Source organism: Lolium perenne, chromosome 5 (genome assembly GCF_019359855.2).
Source record: "Lolium perenne isolate Kyuss_39 chromosome 5, Kyuss_2.0, whole genome shotgun sequence".
Lineage (NCBI taxonomy): Eukaryota > Viridiplantae > Streptophyta > Magnoliopsida > Poales > Poaceae > Lolium > Lolium perenne.
The window spans coordinates 56885833-56909969 of NC_067248.2; the positions used below are offsets into that span (position 1 = coordinate 56885833).

A 24137-nucleotide genomic window follows, 5' to 3' on the forward strand; every position below is an offset into this window, starting at 1 on the left:
CAACATTTGGTAACTTAGCTCGGTTGGTGCCAAAGCCGATCCTACCAGGAAGAAATGGTAGCCAACAATTTGGCATAGAGTTCTAATTATCCTTGTTTCGGCCAAAATCGGCAAGATAATGTGTTGTAAATGACAAATGGCCACTTACGGAAGAAATCGATGTAAACGTGTGGCTGCTACTTAATATAGCGGGGAGTAGGCCTGTTTCAAGGTAGACAATGACAAGTTTGAAGCCCAAAAATTAAAACAGAATCGCCAGCACCAATTACAAATTTATTGTAGCAAACAGAACGGTGACTGAATTAAACGGTTGCTACTTAATATGGCACTGGTAGAGGATGAAGAATTTTGCAAATGATCCAATGGAAAGATTTATATTAATGTGCATGAGTTGATGATTTTCACATGAAGTTGCATTAGATCAGGTGGGACAGAAACTCAAGCTAACCAATATATAGAACACTAGAACAGTGTCACAGATTCTAAAGTTATAGCGTAGATAAGTTGTGGTACGGGGAGATTTTCCCCTGTTTAACATGGGTGACACATAAAACACTGGAGCCATCCTACTCCTGGGCAAAAGGTTACAGGACAAGAAAGGAACAGAAGCCGTGAATGTCCGTTCATATCTTCAGCTTCAAGTCTGCGTCTGAAGGTAGCGCCCTACCACGGTGGTTGAAGATCATGAAATCCAGGTTCGCTGGGAGCGATACGATCCTGTAATTTTGCAATTGCGGAGGATTAGAGGCATGAAATGGATATAACAGCAGAGTTCCTCCCAAGGCAGTCTGTACCAATAACTGAACTAAAACAGACAGAGAACTGCAGTGCAGGCAACAATTCACAACAACATAATATGGGTGCAAGCAATAGTGAGCCTTCTGTTTTGACTCGCCATTGGAGTGGAAAGGCATATATTCTAAAAAAAATGGAAATAATAGAATTTTATTTCTGATACACATCCACATATTTCGAGATACAGGGGCTTTCAGGCTACTAACTTCAGGTCGAAAAAGCTCATCATGATGCCACAAAGCGATTAATTGATACTAGAACCTAGAAGACATGCCTAAATAACACCATACACATTTCAGATCTCGATATATATGCATATAACCTTATTGACGTAGCAAGAACATCAATAGAATACAGGTTTAAAAATAGACCATAGTATTATTTCCTACAGTCTATCCTCGACCTTGAAGATGTTATCGGTTATCAGTTTCTCACTTCACGAAAGTTGAATAATAAAGAAAACCATATGCTAACAGCAAAATGAATATAATTACACCAATAACACTCAAGGTAAATAGTTCCAGAAAGTCCGACATATTTCAGACACGAGATATTCCTCTTCAATTCACAGTTTCAAATTAACAGGTGTCAGCACAGCATCAAATGCGCAGGTGCTCACGAAGACAAGAATCAAGACTATGGGCATAATTTGATCACAATTCTGATTTATGAGTTACACCAATGTTATGTTTTGACTTTTGACTGAAGTTTGGCTGTTTCATGCAGCTTTTGTCATTCTCTCCTACCACACACTAATGTTTTCAGTCTTACTATATGCTCTTACCACAAAATCATGTTACCACAGATGTCTATAATATCATAATCTTGTAACAGGTTTGTACTGGGACAACTAAAGATTTAATTCTACGATATTTTACAAGGAAAGCAACTGCTCAAGCAAAGCTGCAAAGGTATGGAATCACATCCCTATGAATCATTGCCTAGTTTCCTGTTCCACACTTTGCCAGTGGCAACCTAAAAAAAGAAACTATAGTACGCACTAATTTTCTAGCTCACGTAATATCTGAACCTAAGCTCCGACCGACCATCAGCCCTGATTGCACACCAAAACTCGGCACAAATTGAACGCTGTTCCAAATAGGCTTACCTATTCTCCTCGGAATGTGGGAGCACCGAAAGGAACTTGGCTGGAACAGAGACACCAGCCCACATGCACAAGGCCAGACCCACAAGCAACTGAATGATCACCTGCACAACCAGAAAGCACAAGTTACTGATGGCTGAGGAATAAGCTAGCCCTATTCTGGGAATAAGGAGCCAGAAGCATCCAGTGCTAACAACTTTCTGGAGCAGAAATAACCAAAATCACTAACAATCTTCACTGAACAATTTATTTTGTGGAACTTCACAGGCTCAATACAAATAATTGTCAGGCCAACACAACCAAAATCGCAACATATTGCTAAGATACAGTACTTAAGAAAAGTAAAAAAATAACATGCAGCATAATGAGTGTTATAGCAAGATAAAGGATTTCCAGAGGGAGGAAGAGAGCGCACGTACATCGAAGGGCGGGTGCGAGAACTCCTCTTCCGTGATCTTGAGTACCGCGCGATCTGCAGCAGCAACAACACACAAATCAGATGCTGGAATCTAGCCCCCAACAGCTCGCAGGAAACCCAACAGCAAGTCAGCAACCCTATCGTCCAACTCGACCTCAGCTAACCACAAATATCGCCGGGATCAGCGCGCAATTGAATTCAAAGCCGACCTAGATCTAAGCCCTGGCACAACCAAAAACTGTAGCAGCGCCATGACCAGGCTCGGCCGGTCGAGGATCTGAGCGCGTGGAACCGGGAACCCCGAAATCCTCTCCGGGGTTTCCCCCACCCATCATCAGACAACGAGATCGGAAATCACCGGAGGAAGAAGAGCGGAGGCAGGGCAGTCAGAGCACGGGGAGGAAAGCGGGCGTTACATTGGATGGTGGCGTAGGCGGCGTGGACGAGGAGGGCGCCGCCGATGGCGCCGAGCACGTAGCCGATCCCCATGGCGGAGGCGAGGCGAGCTGCTTCTCCGGCCGCCCTCGGCTTCCGATGCGGCTGCTTCCCTGATCCCGAATCCGGCTGGCTGCTCGATGCGATGCGGGGTTCTGCTGTGTTGTGCAGGCTGACGATGCGAGCTGACGGGTGGGGCAGGGTACGGCAGGCTATGCTTCCTTGACCCTTGTGGCGAGAAGCCCATCCTTTCCCGAGTGCTCACATGTTTGCCCCATATGTCAGTGACTGCTCGCAGTTTTTTACTCCTACTGTACAACTCATTCCTGCAGTTTTTACCTCCGTTTCAAGGGCATCTCTAGCACGTCGTTTCTCCCTGGGTCAAAAAAAAAAAAAAAAAACGTAATATATAGATTAAGAGCATCTCCGGTCGCGTCTTCTAAGCCGGATGGAGCATTTGGAGACGTCTTCTGTTCGTGCTACATTTGGGGATGTCGCTCTCCAATCACGTCCCCAAACGCCGCTCCTAAACTTTTTTTAAGGATTTTTAAAAACACAACCATTTATTAAATATAGCATACAAATAAATATGTTTGCGGAGATTGTTTTCAAATTAAAATACAACAAACAATAAAACAACTAAACAAATGTAATAAATAGGGCTAGATCAAGGTGTTGCGGTATTTGCTGATAATTCTTTGATCCTCCACAAATGCTCAACAAGATCAGCTTGAAGTTGATCATGAACATTGTTGTCACGGACCGCTGGGTTCATGGCGACGAAATCAGTAAAATCTGCAGGCAACTCATGATCAACCTCCGCAAGAGGGCCCTCACACTCATAGGAACCAACATGTCTCCTGGCATGATTCTTACGGTCATCCTCGATGATCATGTTGTGCATGATCACACAAGCCTGCATCACCTCGCTCGTGAGACCAGCTTAGAGCAGGGTACCGAACAATTGCAAATTAAGCTTGAAGCACACCAAATGCTCGCTCGACATCCTTAATGCAAGCCTCATATCGCGCAGCAAAGTAGTAATTCTTCTGACCTGATGGAGCTGAGATTGTTTTGACAAAAGTGGCCCATTTTGGATATATATCATTGGCTAGATAATAGCCTTTGGTATATTGGTGGTCATTGATCTCATAGTTGCATGGTGGAGCATGCCCTTTCACTAGTCTGCTGAACACCGGAGACTGCTGCAACACGTTGATGTCATTGTGTGATCCCGCCATGCCAAATAAAGAATGTCAAATCCACATGTGATAATCTGCCACAGCTTCAAGCACAACACTGCAATATCCATGATGCCCTTTGTATATACATTGCCAAGCAAACGGACAGTTCTTCCATGATCAGTGCATGCAATCGATGCTTCCAAGTATTCCAAGGAATCCTCTGGTAGCATTTTGTGCCATGATCCTTGCAGTCTCTTCCTCAGTTGGCCCTCTCAAATAGTATTTGCAAACTTTCCCACCACAGTTCGGCAAAACTTGTACATGCACTCAATGGCAGTAGACTCACTTATGCGAAGGTAGTCGTCATGTGTATCGGCATGTGCTCCTTATGCAAGCATCCTCATGGCGGTGGTGCACTTCTGAATCGACGAGAACCCGACAACGCCTACAGCGTCGTGCTTGAGCTTGAAGTAGGGGTGGAACTCTCGAACGTCGTGGAGGATATTCACGAATAGACCCTTGCTCATCCTATACCGGCGCCAAAAATTGTCTGCATGTGTTGCGTCATCTACGAAGTAGTCATTGTGCACCATGGTATGCCCCTCCATCCTCTGTCGGGGCTTCGACTTCTTTCTCCCCGGCCTTGATCCTCCGCGGCGCAACCTCTTCCTATTCTCCGCCTCGGCGTCAAGCATGTCCTGGAGGGACGCGATTATCAGCAAATGCTCCCGGAGGTCGTCGTCGAAGGCTTGCTCGTCCTCCAGCAGTAGGGCAAGCATCTCGTCGTCGCTATCCATGTCTGAAGCAAAATCAATGGTTAAAATTGCGCCGCGGTAGACGAGGCAACGAACAGCGGCTAATCGCGCCTACCTGGCAAGTCGTCGAGCACCTTGTGTGCTCGGAGGTGGGGCGGATTTGACGCCGCGTTCTGGGACGTGCTGGCAAAGCGGCGGCGGAACGACCGGCGAGAGTGCCAGCCGCGATGACGGTGCCGACTCTCATAAGAGATCAGCCGTCGAAATGGCCGGCAAATCCAGCGGCGATGGAGGGGTGGGAGGCACGAGAAAAAAGCGCGAACCAACGGTTTATGGAAATAGTCGCCAACATGTGGGAGCCGCCTCGCCCCGGACACTCGGGGCGCGCCAGACAAAAAGCGGCTTTGGAGGACGCGACTGGGAACATTTTTTTGTCCGACGCCCCCCAAATCCTTTTGGGGGACGGTTTGGGGGACGCGGCTGGAGATGCTCTAAGACTCAAAAAAACATACATATACTCACTCTTTTTTTGAGAATTCAGCACTTTATTGATCAAACGAAATCAATACACAGTTTGTCACGGAGGAACTCTGGTACAGTATCACGAAAAAGGCAACTACCAAAACTATCAGCTCTACGAGCAAGGGTATGTGCTGAATTATTACACAAACAACTAATAAGGTGGCGATGGTCTTCATGTCCTTCACCACAACACCAACCAGAGATCTATCTTGAACTGGAGAATTGATCCGCTCGATGACCGATAGACAATCCGAAAGCAGGATGACCCTACCCAAGCCTTCTTCTCGAGCGAGGGAGACTGCACTTCGTAAGGCGAGTGCTTCAGCAATTTTAGGCATCGTGACTGCATCAAGTAACTGGCTGCTAGTAGCCAGGAAATTACCATTGTGGCTTCTGATCACGATACTGACCCCCATCCGAGTTGACGACAAGAACACAGTTGCATTGACGTTGATGACTGTCGAAACATCATGCGGCGGAGACCAGCTTGGTGAACGGGGCTTGGTCTCACGTCTTTGAACCGACAGAGGCTTAAACAGATGCAATAGGACTGTACAGGTGCTTCCTTGGTTCATCATTCCGGACAACATCCCACAGATGCCAAACTGTAACAGCTAGAGTGACTGCCATGCGATCATTCGATCTCGCCAAGAACTCCATGAGCCAATGCTTCGTAGAGATGAACTATCTCCGGCAGAGTGGAAGAGGGAACGCCATTTTCACCTGTCGCCAGACTTCGCGAGCGTAGGGACAAAACAACAAGGTGTGCTCCACCCGTTCTTCTCGGTTGCAGAAAAGGCATGCACCCGAGGCCGGAATATGGCGACAGCGGAGCTGGTGACTACTAGGTAAGCAGTCATTTGCAAAGCGCCATAGCGAGATTTTCATCTTCCCTAGGGCCTTTATCTTCGAAAGCTTCTGCCAAAGCTTCGACTCTTTTGTTGAATCAATCGCTAGACCTCGCCCCGAAAGACTCCTTTGATGAACAAATTGCTAGCTCCGAGCGAGATTGTATGCATATCTCACCGTGTACACACCAAGCTTGGCGTGTGGCCAGGAGGCGAAATCCGCACCCCTAAACCTGCTGGGGGGAATGCCAATGATTTTTTTAGCGCTGTCATCTGGAAAGAAAGTTCTTACTGTGTCCTTGTCCCATGCACCAGTGTCTTCATCCATCAGGAAATCTACTGTTGCATTCGGTGGCAAAGGAAGCAAGCTCGACACCTTGTCTGGGGGGCTCTCCGGTATCCAGTTATCAACGAGAATCTTCGTGGATCGGCCATCACCAATTTTCCCAACGTATGCCTTGTTGAACGAGTTCTTTGCCAGTCGGAATTCCTTTCCAAGTTGCGGATGATGAACGCGGGCGTGGCACGTTCCAGAAGTCACAATCCGAAAAATATCGCCCCTTCAAAACACAGGCACAAAGGGAGTCGGGTTCCGTGATTAGGTGCCATGCCTGTTTCCCCAACATAGCTTGATTGAAGAGCAGCAAGTCGCGAAAACCCATCCCGCCAAGAAACTTAGGCGTTGACAGCCATTCCCATGACATCTAGTGCATTTTATTTTGTCCATCCTCAAAGCCCCACCAAAAATCAGCAATCGCCTTCTGCAACGCAGAACATGTTGCTACAGGAAGCGGGAAACAACTCATGATATATGTTGGTATGGCTTGGATGAAAGATTTAAGCAGGGCTTTTTTCCCGGCCGTGAGAGCGGCCTATCAGACCAAATGTTCATCCGTTTCCAGGCTCTGTCAGGGAGGAAACCAAAAGTTCCGATCGGCGCATGGCCAAAAAAATTCTTGCAGGGCTTCATTATGCACACCCAACTTATCCATGACAACCGACTTGATGGCAAGATCACATATGCTGCCAAAGAATATCGTTGACTTATCCTAATTAATCTTTTGCTCGAAACCCTCACAGTAGAGCTTCAGAGTAGAATGAAGAGCATCTACACTGCCTTGATCACTACGGGCAAAGAATAAGCTATCGTCTCCAAAGAGGAGATGTGAGATAGTTGGACCATGACGTCCATTACGGATACCTTGTAAAGCTCCACACCTTTCTTTTTGAAAGTTCAGAGATGGTAAACCTAGAGGGGGTGAATAGGTTTCTACAAATTTTAATTCTTTCTTTGAAATATTAGGCTTTGCGGAATATGAAGGTGAGCCTAATGCAACCTAGGTGAGGCAACCTATATGATGATACAAGCAACTCGAGCACGAAGGCTCTCACAGGCAATTATATCACAAGTAAGGAGTTCGGTTAGAGATAACCAATAGCACGCCAAGACGAGGGTTTATTCCCGCGTTCCCTTCCTTTGCAAGAAGGTATGTCATGTTTGGAGGGGTGGAGGTCCCACGAAGGATTCCCCAATGCCACGAAGGCTCACCCTATTATCCGGAGCCTATCCCACGAAGGAATAGCTCACTCACTTGTGGTAGATTTTGAGGTAGCCTCCAAACCTTCACAATCTTATCAGGAGCAAATCCACAGCCCGGATGCTTCCGGACCTCTTTTGCCCACCTAGGGTTTCCAAGGAACCCTAGAGAGAAAGTATCTTGATGAACACAAGGGGGACAAGATTTGGCTTGGTAGAACGGTAGATCAGGTCCTCCTCTATCTTTTCCCCGGAGGGATTTGAGTTTGTGTGGAGGAGGAAGGAGATCTAAGGCTTTTGGTGTTTCTAACAATGGAGTATGAGAGAGAGAGAGCTCAAGAACAGTTTGTAGTGTAGTGTCTGACTGTTCAGAGGTAGGAGAAGGGGTATTTATAGTGTCACTTGAAATCTGGCCGTTGCAACTTGTCACCTCAGCAATTTCTTCGAGGAGCCCGGTCAACCGGGCCTGTTATCGGGCCATCCGCGCAGGGGCCGGTCAGACCGGGCCAGAGGCCGGTTCGTCCGGACCAAACCGGAGCTGGGACCGGGCCTTGACCGGGGCAGGTCTTTGTCGCGCAGTAATGGCCTCCAGTTGCCACCAGAGCAGGTACCGGTTAGCGCCGGGGCATCCGGTCCACAGCCCGGTCCAACCGGGTGGGCGACCGGACCAGGCCGGGCCAGCACCGGGCGAAGGGAAAAGCTTACTGGAATGTGCCCGGTGTGCCACGGTCCTAGGGCCGGTCGGCGTCGGGCCACCCGGTGCCGCGGCCGGTCTGACCGGGCTTAGGACCAACCAGGTGCTGACGAGGCCTTCTTTATTTTTGTCGAAGTGGGGGGTCTCCCTTTACCTTCTTGTTCCATTGATACACCATTATGCCTATTTGGCTAATTCCTGGGAATAATCTCATAGACATGTATTAGACCAAATACTCTAGCAACGGTGTCATGTTACCAGAATAATGGATAAGGGTAAAATACCCTTACAATCTCCCCCTTTTTGGTATACGATGACAAACCGAGCTAGAGTCAAATATAGATATATATTATGATAAGCTTAAATCTTGCTTCCATATAAGATATTAAGAAAACTCCCCCATAATGTGTGCACTTGGAGAATTTGTGTTTGAATGCGAAGTGCACCATTTGTGGAATATGAGAAGCTCCCCCAATATCTTTAGGAAACAAGCATGGTATGGACATGTATATATCAACTATCAAGATATATAAGCATAAAGCATAATCATCCTAACATAGAGATTAAGCATACAAATACTTGTCCATACACCATACACGAATTATTCAAAGTAGCAAATGGTTCTTGAAATGAAAAAGCAAGCAAATAAGCACAAGGCAAATAAGAAGCAAATAAAGTATCAGCATGACTTGTGCAACCAAGGAACCCGAGATACTAGACTCTACTCTCTTATCCCCATTTGGCATCGGAACACCAAAAAGGCGAGTAAAAAGGTAGGGATGCTAGCGCTCTCATCAATAGAACTTTGTCCGAGCGGGTGGAGAGCCTCCATCACCATCCTCATCATCATCATCACCATCATCATCATACTCTTCATTGTCTTCATCATCATCTTCTCCATATCCAGCAGCATCAGGATCCTGAGCAGATCTAGGGGGAAGACCGCCATGAGCATACATGGAGAGATCAAAGTTCTGGAGCATCTCATCATCAATGGGAGGCATCTCCCAAGTTGGTGCAACCACAGGCTCCATCTCAGGTTCAGGAGGAGGTACAGGGTGATTTCTTGCAGCCATGAACTCATTTTGGTGCCTCCTAGTCTCCTGGTTCAAGGCAAGGCTTTGATGAGCAACATCATTGGTATTCCTGCACATCTGCCACAGGCTGGTCAAGAAGCGAGAGGCACCGCGCTTGGGGCGCCTAGAGTACCTGGAGCTAGCTGCAGGGTCATGTCCTTCCTTGGACCGGCGCTCAGAAGGCATCATAGCTGGGATTTCCGGTCTAGTTCCCTGCTGAGGAAACTTGAAAGGCTCCATCTTGATCAATTGATCTTTCTTATTGTTAGGAGAAGGCACGACCTTATTGACAAGGGATTAACTTGTCAATGCCTACGGGTTGTAGACTAGGGTTTTAGTCGGAAGTAGAGGACAAGTAGATCTCGAAGGTTTCAGCCAAAAAGTGCTCGATGATATGAATACTAGGGTTTGTGAGACAATGAATCGATACTTTCTTTGTCCCTCGACTCCCCCTTATATAGGAGGCGGAGCCGAGGGATTCGTAATACACAAGTTACAGAGTCCGGGATGGTTTCCAACTCATCCCGCAAGATTACAAGTATTGCTTCCTAATACAACTCTAGCTTTCCTTAATAATAATTTGGGCTTCCGATTCTTCTTATCCTTCGGGTCGTGGGCCTTCAGTAAACCCCGGGTACCATCTTCGGCAGGCCCATTGGGGATGCCTATGTCAGTAGCCCCCGAGATTTTGCTTGAATCGCAGAGTCAGGGAAAATCTCCAACTTTATATTCGTTCAATAGCTCTGAACTTTATCACATATCTTTGGATACGAAATTATATATTGTACAGGGATAATGGTAGTTGGGGCTAGTTCATCTGACGGATCAGGTACTAGTTAACTGCTCTAGTGGCAATCCGCAAAAACCTACTTCAAGATCACGTCCCTGGACATGATCTCGGGATACTGGTGTAAACTTCGACAGGTGCCGCTTAAGGTCTTACCATTCTGTCGAGTCCCAGTCATATTTTATCGGGTACCTAACGCGTCCGTTAGGATTTTCTTCGTATCTGTTGATACGGAAAAAAGTAGCAAACCGACGTCAGAGACGGCGCCACGCCACACAGAATGGATCTGGGGTCTTACCTTCGCAAAGTTTTGCGGCATTCAGAAATTGTTCGCAACTTCGGCGTTCTGAGAATATATTGTCGGGTGCTTTTTCGGCTGCTGGAATAGCACATTTTATTGAGTCAACGGATGACTTATATTGCCTTCCCGATGGGAGTATATGTAGAGTTATTTATATAACTCGAAATATGCTCACTTGTTCTTCCTTCTCTCTCTTTTGTATTATAATTTCATCGGGCACGCGAACAGCGTTCCCGATGGGAGTAGCCCCCGAGACTACAGCCAAGGACTTGTGCTTGGGTGTAGGCTCAACGCCTTATGTTACTATATTTTCCTTCTTTCTCAAAGTTTTCATATCTATCGGGTGCGCGACCAGCGCTCCCGATGGGAGTAGCCCCCGAGGCTATGAATAGATGCTTGTATTTGATCATAGGCTCTCGACATTTCTATTTTATCACTCTCGAGGTTTTCATTGTTCCAAAGTAGCCCCCGAGCATTTGATCAAAAACTTGTATTTGACCAAAGGCTCTCGAAATAATCAACAATCTTCTGCTGTCGCCATTATTATGAAGCTGCTTAGCCGAATTTTTCTCTTGCCAAGGTGACATCATTGCTGACGATAGCCACGACCGCTGTATCGGGAAAACGCGAGAACTGCTCTCTCTCTGCCTTGCAGGCCCAAATTGCTTATCAAGTTGACACGTCGTGCAAGTGGGGGACACACATCCTCCACTTTTCCTGGCGCACGTACTGTAGCTCCTGTTCTTTTTCGTCTGAATGAAATTACTTTTTACCCCTTGTCCACGTGTACACCATCTATCCCGCAATCTCTTCATCCAACGGTGCGTCGATTCACCGCACCTCTATTTAAGGTCATCGTCTTCCTCCTTGTAAACTTTCGCTCGCGCCGCACCTCTGCTTCTCCTTTGCAAAATCCTCCACTGCTCCCATTGCCTCTTGCGCTCAACCACGCTCGCACCTTTCTCCTCCACGCTCATTGATGCCACCACGCACGCGTCTGACCAGGCATAGCACTCCCGAATCCAAGATGGCCACCGAAGATCTGGAATGGGAGAGATCCAAGATCTCGAATCAGGATATGAACCTGCTGAAGAAGCTTGGGTTCACCAAGAAGGAGAACGCGCTGCGCTTCCCCAAGGAGGAGAGCTATCCATCGCCTCCAATCGAGTACCTGGTCAGTTTCGTTGACCATCTCATCCGCGGTCTTTCTCCCCCTATCCACGAGTTTCTTCGAGGTCTTCTTTTTGTCTATGGGCTTCAGCTGCATCAGCTGACGCCCAATTCCATCCTTCACGTGTCGATTTTTATCACATTGTGTGAATGCTTCCTCGGAGTCCAACCTAATTGGGCTCTGTGGAAGCGCATCTTCTGCCTTCGCCGTAATGGCTCCCACAACGTCGCTTATAACATCGGCGGCGTTGTTATCTGTGTTCGTTCTAACGTCGAGTATTCGACGTCAAATTCCCCGACTCCGTCCAAGGGTGGCGCAAGAGATGGCTCTATGTGCATGAAGAGAGCTCCGACTCAGTGGTGAACAATATCGCCCCTTTCGACGGAGGAGCCAAGATCCTTCGCCGCCGTTCCTGGGATGCTGAAGCCACGGAAGATGAGAAATTGGCGACAAAGGCGCTGATGACTCGCATCCACGAGCTCCAAAACACCCGTGGCAAGTGATACGTCCCAAACGTATCTATAATTTCTTATGTTCCATGCTACTTTTATGATGATACTCACATGTTTTATACACACTTTATTTCATTATTATGCATTTTCCGGCACTAACCTATTGACGAGATGCCGAAGAGCCAGTTGCTGTTTTCTGCTGTTTTTGGTTTGAGAAATCCTACAAAGGAAATATTCTCGGAATTGGACGAAATCAACGCCCAGGGTCTTATTTTTCCACGAAGCTTCCAGAAGACCGAAAGTGAAACAAAGTGGGGCGACGAGGCGCCGCCACCATAGGGCCGTGCGGCCTGGGTGGGGCCCGCGCCGCCCTATGGGGTGGGCCCCTCGTTAGCCCTCCGACTCCGCCCTTCCGCCTACTTAAAGTCTTCGTCGCGAAAACCCCAGTACGGAGAGCCACGATACGGAAAACCTTCCAGAGACGCCGCCGCCGCCAATCCCATCTCGGGGGATTCAGGAGATCGCCTCCGGCACCCTATCGGAGAGGGGAATCATCTCCCGGAGGACTCTTCATCACCATGATCGCCTCCGGATCGATGTGTGAGTAGTTCACCCCTGGACTATGGGTCCATAGCAGTAGCTAGATGGTTGTCTTCTCCTCATTGTGCTATCATGTTAGATCTTGTGAGCTGCCTATCATGATCAAGATCATCTATTTGTAATGCTACATGTTGTGTTTGTTGGGATCCGATGAATATGGAATACTGATACGTCCATTTTGCATCACTATTTTATATCATAATTTACTGTTATTCATTGATATATTTCATATTTAGGGATGATACTTATGTTATTTCATCTATTTTGCATGTTTCATGATTATTGGAGAATCGCACACCGGAGTCAGGATTCTGCTGGAAAAAGCACCGTCAGAATGCAATATTTCGGAAGATCAGCAATTGACGGGAATTATACTGAAAATCCTATTTTTCCAGAAGACGGAGGTAGCCAAAAGGAGGAGCCGAGGAGGGCCGCCATGGGCCCCCCTCATAGGCCGGCGTGGGCCCTGCCCTGGCCGCGCCGCCATGTGGGGATGGGGCCCACAGCCCCCTCTGGCCTCCTCTCCTTCGCGTACTTCTTCGTCCCGAAAACCTAAGCTCCAGAGGATAGTCGCGAAGAGTCACAGCCGCCTCTACGGGGCGGAAAACACCAGAGAGAAAAGAGCTCTCCAGCAGGCTGAAATCCGCCGGGGAAATTCCCTCCCGGAGGGGGAAATCGACGCCATCGTCATCGTCATCGAGCTGGACATCATCTCCATCATCATCACCATCATCTTCATCATCATCACCGCCATCTCCACCGCTGCACCTCGTCACCGCTGTAACAATTAGGGTTTGATCTTGATTGTTTGATAGGGGAAACTCTCCCGGTATTGATTTCTACTTGTTATTGATGCTATTGAGTGAAACCATTGAACCAAGGTTTATGTTCAGATTGTTATTCATCATCATATCACCTCTGATCATGTTCCATATGATGTCTCGTGAGTAGTTCGTTTAGTTCTTGAGGACATGGGTGAAGTCTAAATGTTAGTAGTGAATTATGTTGGTTAGTATTCAATGTTATGATATTTAAGTTGTGGTGTTATTCTTCTAGTGGTGTCATGTGAACGTCGACTACATGATACTTCACCATTTATGGGCCTAGGGGGATACATCTTGCATTCGTTTGCTAATTGCAGGGTTGCCGGAGTGACAGAAACCTGAACCCCCGTTGGTATATCGATGCAGGAGGGATAGCAGGATCTCAGAGTTTAAGGCTGTGGTTAGATTTATCTTAATTACTTTCTTGTATTTGCGGATGCTTGCAAGGGGTATAATCACAAGTATGTATTAGTCCTAGGAAGGGCGGTGCATGCATAGGTTCACCCACATAACACTTATCAAAACAATGAAGATTAATCAGCTATATGAAGCGAAAGCACTAGACTAAATTCCCGTGTGTCCTCAAGAACGTTTGGTCATTATAAGTAAACAAACCGGCTTGTCCTTTGTGCTAAAAAGGATTGGGCCACTCGCTGCAATTATTTCTCTCGCATTTTACTTACTTGTACTTTATTCATCTGCTATATCAAAACCCCCTGAATACTTGTCTGTGAGCATTTACAGTGAATCCTTCATCGAAACTGCTTGTCAACACCTTCTGCTCCTCGTTGGGTTCGACACTCTTATTTATCGAAAGTGCTACGATACACCCCCTATACTTGTGGGTCATCAAATACTATGTCAAGTTGATTATCAATCTATCATATATGTTGTTTATGTTCTTGCATGCTCTCCGTTGCTAGTAGAGGCTCTGGCCAAGTTGATACTTGTAACTCCAAGAGGGAGTATTTATGCCCGATAGGAAGTGTGGACGGGAAAGCTGCCCGGTTGGCACCAAGGTTAAGATCTCTTATGGGTAAAGCAACACACCTCTGCAGAGTGTAATGAATCGTGACCTGTCACTCCCTGTTCCGGGATATGGAACTGCGAACGCGGCCGGAAAGGAGCTCCATGAAGTTCTAGTAAACCGGTGAAGGCTGACGGACATAGCTCTTCAGAATAAAAGCAACCTCTTGAAGAAATGTTTATCAAAACTTGCATTGGTATTAGACTTTCTGGTCTAGTACCGTAGCTAGTGCATTAAACACCTCTTTTCTATAATGAACTTGTTGAGTACGCTCGTACTCATACCACTCTTAAATCCCCTGCTTAGATTGTCCGAACCATCTGGAGGAGGACCACGACAACCCTAAAGGAGCCGAGATCATCGGCTATGAAGAACCAGACCTCTCTGGAGATGTTGAAGGCGTAGACTACCTTATAGTCTACGGAACCGGGGAGGCTTCCGGAGGAGATCAAGTCTAGAATCACCGAGTAGTAGTAATATCCGAGCAGTGCGAACTCTTAGTACTTAGCTGCTCGATGGAATAAATGTATAACCTAGATAAACTTCTATATTGTAAGTTAAGTTGGGTTCGCCTCGAACCCAGGAGTATTCCTCTTAGGACCCAAGAGGAGCTCCGAGATGATATGTATATTATGTTTGTAATAATAAGTGAATGAGTTATGGACCTGCTATGTTCTGTTGTACTACTCTGAGGGATGTAATATTTGCGGAATTGTACTTCGTGAATGTTATATCAATGACTAGCATACTACAACATGCAGTGGTATGCAGGGTCACCACATCTTATGACTGATGGAGGTTCTCATTTTATTCATGGTGGTTTTAGAAAAACTCTTGCTAAATATGGTATTAATCATAGAATTGCTTCCGCTTATCATCCTTAAACTAGTGGGCAAGTAGAATTATCAAATAGAGAAATTAAATCTATCTTGCAAAAGACTGTTAATAAATCTAGAAAGAACTGGGCTATTAAATTGAAGGAAGCACTATGGGCTTATAAAACTGCTTATAAAAATCCTATGGGTATGTCACCGTATAAAATGGTTTATGGGAAAGCTTGTCATTTACCTTTAGAACTAGAGCACAAAGCTTATTGGGCTGTGAGAGAACTAAATAAAGATCCTAAACTTGCCGGTAAGAAAAGATTGCTACAATTGAGTTCTTTAGATGAATGGAGAAGTGAAGCTTATGAAAATGCTAAACTCTTTAAAGAGAAAGTTAAGAAATGGCATGATAGAAGAATTATCAAAAGAGAATTTAATGTTGGGGATAAAGTCCTATTGTATCGGTCTCGTCTCAGATTTTTTGCAGGGAAATTACTCTCAAAATGGGAAGGACCATATGTCATTGATGAGGTGTATCGTTCAGGGGCAATTAAAATCAGCTCTCTGCAAGGTAATTCCACACAAGTGGTGAATGGACAAAGACTCAAGCATTATATCTCCGGTGATTCTTATAATGAAGATGTTGATGTTATTCGAGTGGTAACTCCGGAAGCCTTCATCAAAGGTCAAATTGACAGTCCTGCAGAGTTCGACTTTGAATAGGTAACAGTACTGGTAAGAAAAAGTCCGCGTTTAACTTTCCGAACAATGCTTTTGCTACTTTTGGAAAATATGAAAAATTACGAGATCGAAACGGAGTGGAGGAGACGCGCGAGGGCGTGCCCTCATAGGCCGGCGCGGGCCCCAGCCTGGCCGCGCCGCCCTATGAGGAGGGCCCCTCGTTGCCCCTCTCCGACTCTGGTTCGACCTAGTACTTTCCTTCTGTCGTGAAATTTTTTGCTATATAATCCCTCGGACCCCTGGAGGTCCGTATATCGTTTTCTCGTCGCGTTTTGTTTCGAGCTGTTTTCTGCCAGGATCTGTGTCGGATCTAGAGCCACCATGTCTTCGTCGGGAACTCCCGTACATGAGCGAGTTGAAGATGCACCCCAAGGAATTGCTGCTCATAGATGGAGAGTTACAGATTGAAGATGTCAGGGGTCCTAAGGGAGAAGGAAGCTTGGAAGATAGGATGGAGAAGCTAGAACAAGAGGTCTTTAACTACAAGAAGATGGCTGAGCGTGAAGTAGATATCTTCCACAAGATTGTGTCTGAACTTATTGATGAACACGAGAAGGAGACTGCAAAGCTGTGAAACGATATCCTCTCACTTCACGACACCACCAACAAACTCCAAGCTCAACTCTATGATGTTCAAAATCAAAACTGTGAGTATGAAAACAGGTTTAAACACATAAGCTATGCTGCTAGTTTCAGGATTCCTGAGACCAAGATGTCATTTGTTGATGGAGAGCCTCTTCCTTGGAAGTCTGATGATGGGAAGAATTCACCACCGCCGAAGGAGTAATTCATCATTGGTATTGGCACCCCCTTGGTTTGTTCCAAGCTTGGGGGAGTGCCGCGGTATCACATCATCACTATCTTTTACCTTTTTTTTACTATCAAGTAGTGTCATATCATGAGTAGGGAAGTTATCATATAAGATGTGTTGCGGTATGGAAGTATCTCTCTTTAGTTGGTTATCTATGTATCCCTTGGTGTGAGTTATCGTTATGGAATATCAATGAGAAGTCTTATCATTTACATATTGCACATCTTATTTTAGTTTGCAATTTCTATTATATGATTGATCTTGTTGTTAGTATTGGTATAACTTTGGGAGCATTGAGTATATCTATTTGGTTTTGGCAAACTTAGCATTGGTCAATAACAACAACACTTTGAGTTTAAGTAGAGAAGAGGAAATACATGTAGATATGTTATTATCTTTCTTGTTAGTTCCTAGCTTAGTATTCTGAAGTTAAAATTGTTTGTGCTTACAAGTAAGATGCATGATTGTTTCTATCACATGTATATTTGTTTGTTTCCCTCAACTCTTATGCTTGCTAATTAACCTCGCTAGCCAAAGACCTGTACTGAGAGGGAATACTTCTCGTGCATCCAAACTCTTAAACCAAACCAATGCCATCAGTGTCCACCATAACTACCTACTATGTGGTATTTCCCTGCCATTCCAAGTAAATACTTCATGTGCTACCTTTAAACAATTCAAAAATTATTACCTCTTATTTGTGTCAATGTTTTATAGCTCATGAGGAAGTATGCGGTGTTTAATCTTTCAATCTTGTTGAGCAACTTTCACTAATGGACTAGTGGCTTCATCCACTTATCCTATAATTTTGCAAAAAGAGCTGGCAACGGGGTTCCCAGCCCCAATTAATCAACTTTCATTAATAACTCTCTTCACATGTTTTGCCTTGGTTCATCAGTAAGCAACTTAATTTTGCAATAGACACTCCTCCATGGTATGAGATTGTTGGAAGGCACCCGAGGATTCGGTTAGCCATGGCTTGTGTAAGCAAAGGTTGGGGGGAGTGTCATCCTTAAATAAACTAAAATGCATGTGTAAACAAAAGAGAAGAGGGATGATCTACCTTGCTGGTAGAGATAACTTCCTTCATGGGAGCCGCTCTTTGGAAGTCTGTTTGGCAAGGGGGTTAGAGTACCCGCTACCATTCGTTGACAACAACAAACACCTCTCAAAACTTTACTTTTATGCTCTCTTTATGATTTCAAAACTTTAAAAGCTCTAGCACATGATTTAATCCCTGCTTCCCTCAAATAAGGGCCTGTCTTTTATTTTATGTTGAGTCAGTAAACCTATTTCCCTCCATCTTAAGCAAGCAATTGAGTTGTTGTGATCCAACCATCTATATTGTGATCTACTTAATCATGCCTTTTATTCTTCCTTGTGCAGTACAAGTTTTATCTGAATGAATATAGCTTTGAAAGTTATCAATGATTATGAGAAGATTACTATGATTGAGTATGCAAGTTTATTATAAGCTTTAATATGAGAGCACTGCTCAATAGATAAGTATAATCTGTTAACTGTTCACTGACCAAGAACGAAGTTTGCCATCACCAATTATGATTTCCTATGCACCTTTATTTGTGATTACCTTCTACTTGTTTCAAGTTGAATTATATGAGGAAGTTGTCTACTATAATGTCTTGTGTGAATTAATATGATGCTTCTTGTCCGTATTTTATTTATCGACTCTTCACTCCGTAAACATGTGGTCTTGTTTACTGAGCTCAGTTTCGCTTGGGGACAAGCGAAGTCTAAGCTTGGGGGGAGTTGATACGTCCATTTTGCATCACTATTTTATATCATAATTTACTGTTATTCATTGATATATTTCATATTTAGGGATGATACTTATGTTATTTCATCTATTTTGCATGTTTCATGATTATTGGAGAATCGCACACCGGAGTCAGGATTCTACTGGAAAAAGCACCGTCAGAATGCAATATTTCGGAAGATCAGCAATTGACGGGAATTATACTGAAAATCCTATTTTTCCAGAAGACGGAGGTAGCCAAAAGGAGGAGCCGAGGAGGGCCGCCATGGGCCCCCCTCATAGGCCGGCGCGGGCCCTGCCCTGGCCGCGCCGCCATGTGGGGAGGGGGCCCACAGCCCCCTCTGGCCTCCTCTCCTTCGCGTACTTCTTCGTCCCGAAAACCTAAGCTCCAGAGGATAGTCGCGAAGAGTCACAGCCGCCTCTGCGGGGCGGAAAACACCAGAGAGAAAAGAGCTCTCCCGTGGGCTGAAATCCGCAGGAAATTCCTCCGGAGGGGGAAATCGACGCCATCGTCACCGTCATCGAGCTGGACATCATCTCCATCATCATCACCATCATCTTCATCATCATCACCGCCATCTCCACCGCTGCACCTCGTCACCGCCGTAACAATTAGGGTTGGATCTTGATTGTTTGATAGGGGAAACTCTCCCGGTATTGATTTCTACTTGTTATTGATGCTATTGAGTGAAACCATTGAACCAAGGTTTATGTTCAGATTGTTATTCATCATCATATCACCTCTGATCATGTTCCATATGATGTCTCGTGAGTAGTTCGTTTAGTTCTTGAGGACATGGGTGAAGTCTAAATGTTAGTAGTGAATTATGTTGGTTAGTATTCAATGTTATGATATTTAAGTTGTGGTGTTATTCTTCTAGTGGTGTCATGTGAACGTCGACTACATGATACTTCACCATTTATGGGCCTAGGGGGATACATCTTGCATTCGTTTGCTAATTGCGGGGTTGCCGGAGTGACAGAAACCAGAACCCCCGTTGGTATATCGATGCAGGAGGGATAGCAGGATCTCAGAGTTTAAGGCTATGGTTAGATTTATCTTAATTACTTTCTTGTATTTGCGGATGCTTGCAAGGGGTATAATCACAAGTATGTATTAGTCCTAGGAAGGGCGGTGCATGCATAGGTTCACCCACATAACACTTATCAAAACAATGAAGATTAATCAGCTATATGAAGCGAAAGCACTAGACTAAATTCCCGTGTGTCCTCAAGAACGTTTGGTCATTATAAGTAAACAAACCGGCTTGTCCTTTGTGCTAAAAAGGATTGGGCCACTCGCTGCAATTATTTCTCTCGCATTTTACTTACTTGTACTTTATTCATCTGCTATATCAAAACCCCCTGAATACTTGTCTGTGAGCATTTACAGTGAATCCTTCATCGAAACTGCTTGTCAACACCTTCTACTCCTCATTGGGTTCGACACTCTTATTTATCGAAAGTACTACGATACACCCCCTATACTTGTGGGCCATCAAGACTATTTTCTGGCGCCGTTGCCGGGGAGTGAAGCGCTATTGGCAAGTGGAATTGGTAAGGGAAACTTTTACTGTACGTGCTGTTTTTTATTTCTGCCTGCTGCTATAATTCATTATGGAGAGGTCTTCTCTTGAATTCCTCTTTGGGAAATCTACTACTACTGCAAAGGTAGTGGATGAGGCGCCAGGTGAGAAAGAGGTTCCATACAAGATACCTATGAAAATTATTGAACGTGTTGTGGATAACCGCTATGAAGGGGATGGAACTGTCCATCCTGGAGATCATTTACTGTTTTTACATGAATTATGCGGGTTATTCAAATGTGCAGCTATTGCTATGGATGAAGTTAGGAATAAACTATTCTCTATATCGTTGTCTGGTAAAGCAGCGCATTGGTATAAATTGCTGAAGAATAGGGATTCTCTTGATTGGGAGGACATTCACAAAGATCGGAACCGCATATATAATTTCTGGCCTCATGATGGAGAGAGTATTGCCCAAGCTTGGGGGAGATTGAAGTCTTTAATGCTCAAATGCCCCATTCATGAGCTTCCTGGTAATATTATTATTGATAATTTCTATGCAAGACTGTCTTTTCAAGATAAGACTTTGCTGGATACTTCTTGTTCTGGATCATTTACACGCAACAAAGAAGAGTTTAAAAGGGACCTTCTTGATCGGATCCAGGAGAATACTGAAGGATGGGAGAACGACAAAGATAGAGAGTCAGATATAAACTATGATTATAAATGCATTGAAGTTTTTATGGATACTGATAAATTTCGTAATATGAGTGCTACTTATGGTCTTGATTCTCAAGTCGTTGCAAATTTTTATAAAGCTTTTGCCTCTCACTTTGAATTGCCTAGGAAGAATTTTGATAAGTATCATGAACCTTATAAAGATAAAACTGATCCATCTATAAATAAATGTGCTATAATTGAAACTGTTGATCATATTCTTCCTGAAGCTTATATTGAAAAAACTCCTTTCCCTGCTAAAATGAAGGAGTATTCTGTTATAACTAGTGCGGTTAATAAAAGTGCAAATAAACCTATAGAACCTGAAGAACAAATAAAAGTTGAACCTGCTATTGCAATAGTTAAAGATCTTGTGACTGAAAATGTAGAAGATGGTCATATTATTTTCTGTGAAGATGCTTCTAATATTGTTTCGCATCCTAATAAGTCTAGGAAAGCTAGTGTTCCTATGCTCTCTGTTAGAATTGGTAATCATTGTTATTATGGTTTATGCGACATTGGTGCAAGTATTAGCGCCATTCCTTATGAGCTTTATACGGAGATCATGCATGAAATTGGTTCCTGTGAACTTGAAGATATTGATGTGGTTATTCGGCTAGCTAATAGAGAAACTATCTCTCCTATTGGTATTGTTCGAGATGTGGAAGTTCTATGTGGTAAGATTAAATATCCTGCTGACTTTTTGGTACTTGGTTCTGCTGCTAGTAAGTCTTGTCCTATTATTTTTGGTCGACCTTTTCTAAATACTTGTGGAGCTGTTATAGATTGTAAGAAGGAAAAAATTGTGACTAAATTTGCTGGTGAATCTTATGAGTTTAATTTCTCTAAATTTGCCAAAACTCCTTATAAAGCTGATTTGCCTAATAATGATTTTAGAGTTGAACAGTGTGCGTCTATTGCTCTTGCTCCTAATAATCCTTTGCAGCAACATTTGGAGGATAGTGAGAGTGAAGTCTTTAGGGAAGAAAGGAATGAGCTTGATGAAATTTTCCTTCGTCAACCTATTCTTAAACATGACTTGCCGGTTGAAGATTTAGGTACACCACCACCACCAAAGGAAAATCCTGTTTTTGATTTAAAACCATTGCCTGATAATCTTAAATATGCTCATATTGATGATAGGAAAATATATCCTGTTATTATTAGTTCTAAGCTTTCAGATTTTGAGGAAGAAAGGTTATTGGAAATATTGAAGAAACACCGAGGAGCTATTGGCTATACTCTTGATGACTTGAAGGGGATTTCTCCCTCTATTTGCCAACATGCTATCAACATGGAAGATGATGCAAAGCCTGTTGTTGAACATCAGCACCGTCTAATTCCTAAGATGAAGGATGTGGTAAGGAATGAGGTATTAAAACTTCTTGAAGCTGGTATTATATATCCTATTGCTGATAGTAGATGGGTTAGTCCTGTGCATTGTGTTCCTAAGAAAGGAGGAATGATTGTTGCGCCTAATGATAATGATGAGCTCATCCCTCAAAGAGTAGTTGTAGGGTATAGAATGTGCATTGATTATCGAAAAGTTAATAAAGTTACTAAGAAAGATCATTACCCTTTACCCTTTATTGATCAAATGTTAGAAAGGTTGTCTAAAAATACTCATTTTTGCTTTCTTGATGGTTATTCTGGGTTTTCACAAATTGCTGTTAAAACTAAAGATCAAGAGAAAACCACTTTCACTTGTCCCTATGGAACTTATGCTTATAGACGTATGCCTTTTGGTTTATGTAATGCTCCTGCTACTTTTCAAAGATGCATGTCTGCTATTTTTCATGGCTTTTGTGAGAATATTGTAGAGGTATTCATGGATGATTTTTCTGTCTATGGGAATTCTTTTGATAATTGCTTGCGAAACCTTGATAAAGTATTGCAGAGATGTGAAGAAACTAACCTTGTTCTTAATTGGGAGAAGTGCCATTTTATGGTTAATGAAGGAATTGTATTGGGACATAAAATTTCCGAGAGAGGTATTGAAGTTGATAGAGCTAAAGTTGAAGCAATTGAGAAGATGCCCTATCCTAGGGATGTTAAAGGTATTCGTAGTGTTCTTGGTCATGCTGGGTTTTATAGGAGATTTATTAAAGATTTCTCCAAGATTTCAAAGCCTCTTACTAATCTTCTTCAAAAAGATGTACCTTTTGTTTTTTATGATGATTGTAAGGAAGCTTTTGAAACTCTAAAGAAAGCCTTAACAACTGCTCCTGTAGTTGAACCTCCTGATTGGAACTTGCCTTTTGAAATTATGTGTGATGCTAGTGATTTTGCTGTAGGCGCTGTTCTTGGAAAGCGAGTAGATAAGAAATTGAATGCTATTCATTATGCTAGCAAAACCCTTGATGCTGCTCAAAGAAATTTTGCTACAACTGAAAAAGAATTATTAGCTGTAGTCTTTGCTTGTGACAAGTTTAGATCCTATATTGTTGATTCGAAAGTTACAATTCATACTGATCATGCTGCAATTAGATACCTTATGGCAAAGAAAGATGCTAAGCCAAGGCTTATTAGATGGGTGCTGCTCTTGCAAGAATTTGATTTACATATTATAGATAGGAAAGGTGCTGATAATCCTGTTGCTGATAATTTGTCTAGATTGGAAAATATTACTTATGATCCTGTTCCTGTTAATGATAGTTTTCCAAATGAACAATTGGCTGTAATAAAGGTGAACTCGCGAGATAGTCCTTGGTACGCTGATTATGCTAACTTTATTGTATCCAAGTACTTGCCTCCAACCTTTTCAGCTCAGCAAAGGAGGAAATTCTTTTATGACTTGAGGCATTATTTTTGGGATGACCCACACTTATATAAAGAAGGAGTGGATGGTATTCTGCGAAGATGTGTTCCCGAATATGAACAACAAGAGATATTGAGTAAGTGTCATGGTAGTGTTTATGGAGGACATCACGCCGGAGATAGAACCGTGCAAAAGGTTCTACAATCAGGTTTCTATTGGCCAACTCTCTTCAAAGATGCAAGAAAGTTTATTTTATCTTGTGATGAATGTCAAAGGGTTGGTAATATCTCCAGACGCAATGAAATGCCTATGAATTATACTCTTGTTATTGAACCATTCGATTGTTGGGGATTTGACTTCATGGGTCCTTTCCCTTCTTCAGAAGGTAACACTCATATTCTTGTCGCTGTTGATTATGTTACTAAATGGGTGGAAGCCATACCTACAAAAAG

General features: G+C 43.9%; 1 protein-coding gene across 1 annotated transcript; it reads right to left on the bottom strand.

The window, feature by feature from the left end:
- Positions 1-433: 433 nt before the first annotated feature.
- Positions 434-2892, bottom strand: LOC127299227 (membrane magnesium transporter). Its single transcript, XM_051329161.2, has 4 exons — positions 2735-2892; positions 2320-2372; positions 1904-2004; positions 434-717 (listed from the first exon to the last, which is right to left on the bottom strand). The coding sequence occupies exons 1-4, from the start codon at positions 2805-2807 to the stop codon at positions 624-626; spliced, it is 321 nt and encodes a 106-aa protein (XP_051185121.1). The 5' UTR covers positions 2808-2892; the 3' UTR covers positions 434-623.
- Positions 2893-24137: the final 21245 nt, after the last annotated feature.

Excerpts from the sequence above, each read along its gene's own strand:
- LOC127299227 (XM_051329161.2), bottom strand. The coding sequence starts at position 2,807 with ATGGGGATCGGCTACGTGCTCGGCGCCATCGGCGGCGCCCTCCTCGTC. Across the intron at positions 2,373-2,734 it reads CGCCTACGCCACCATCCAAT|ATCGCGCGGTACTCAAGATC; the intron begins GTAACGCCCGCT and ends TTGCTGCTGCAG. Across the intron at positions 2,005-2,319 it reads TCTCGCACCCGCCCTTCGAT|GTGATCATTCAGTTGCTTGT; the intron begins GTACGTGCGCTC and ends CTGGTTGTGCAG.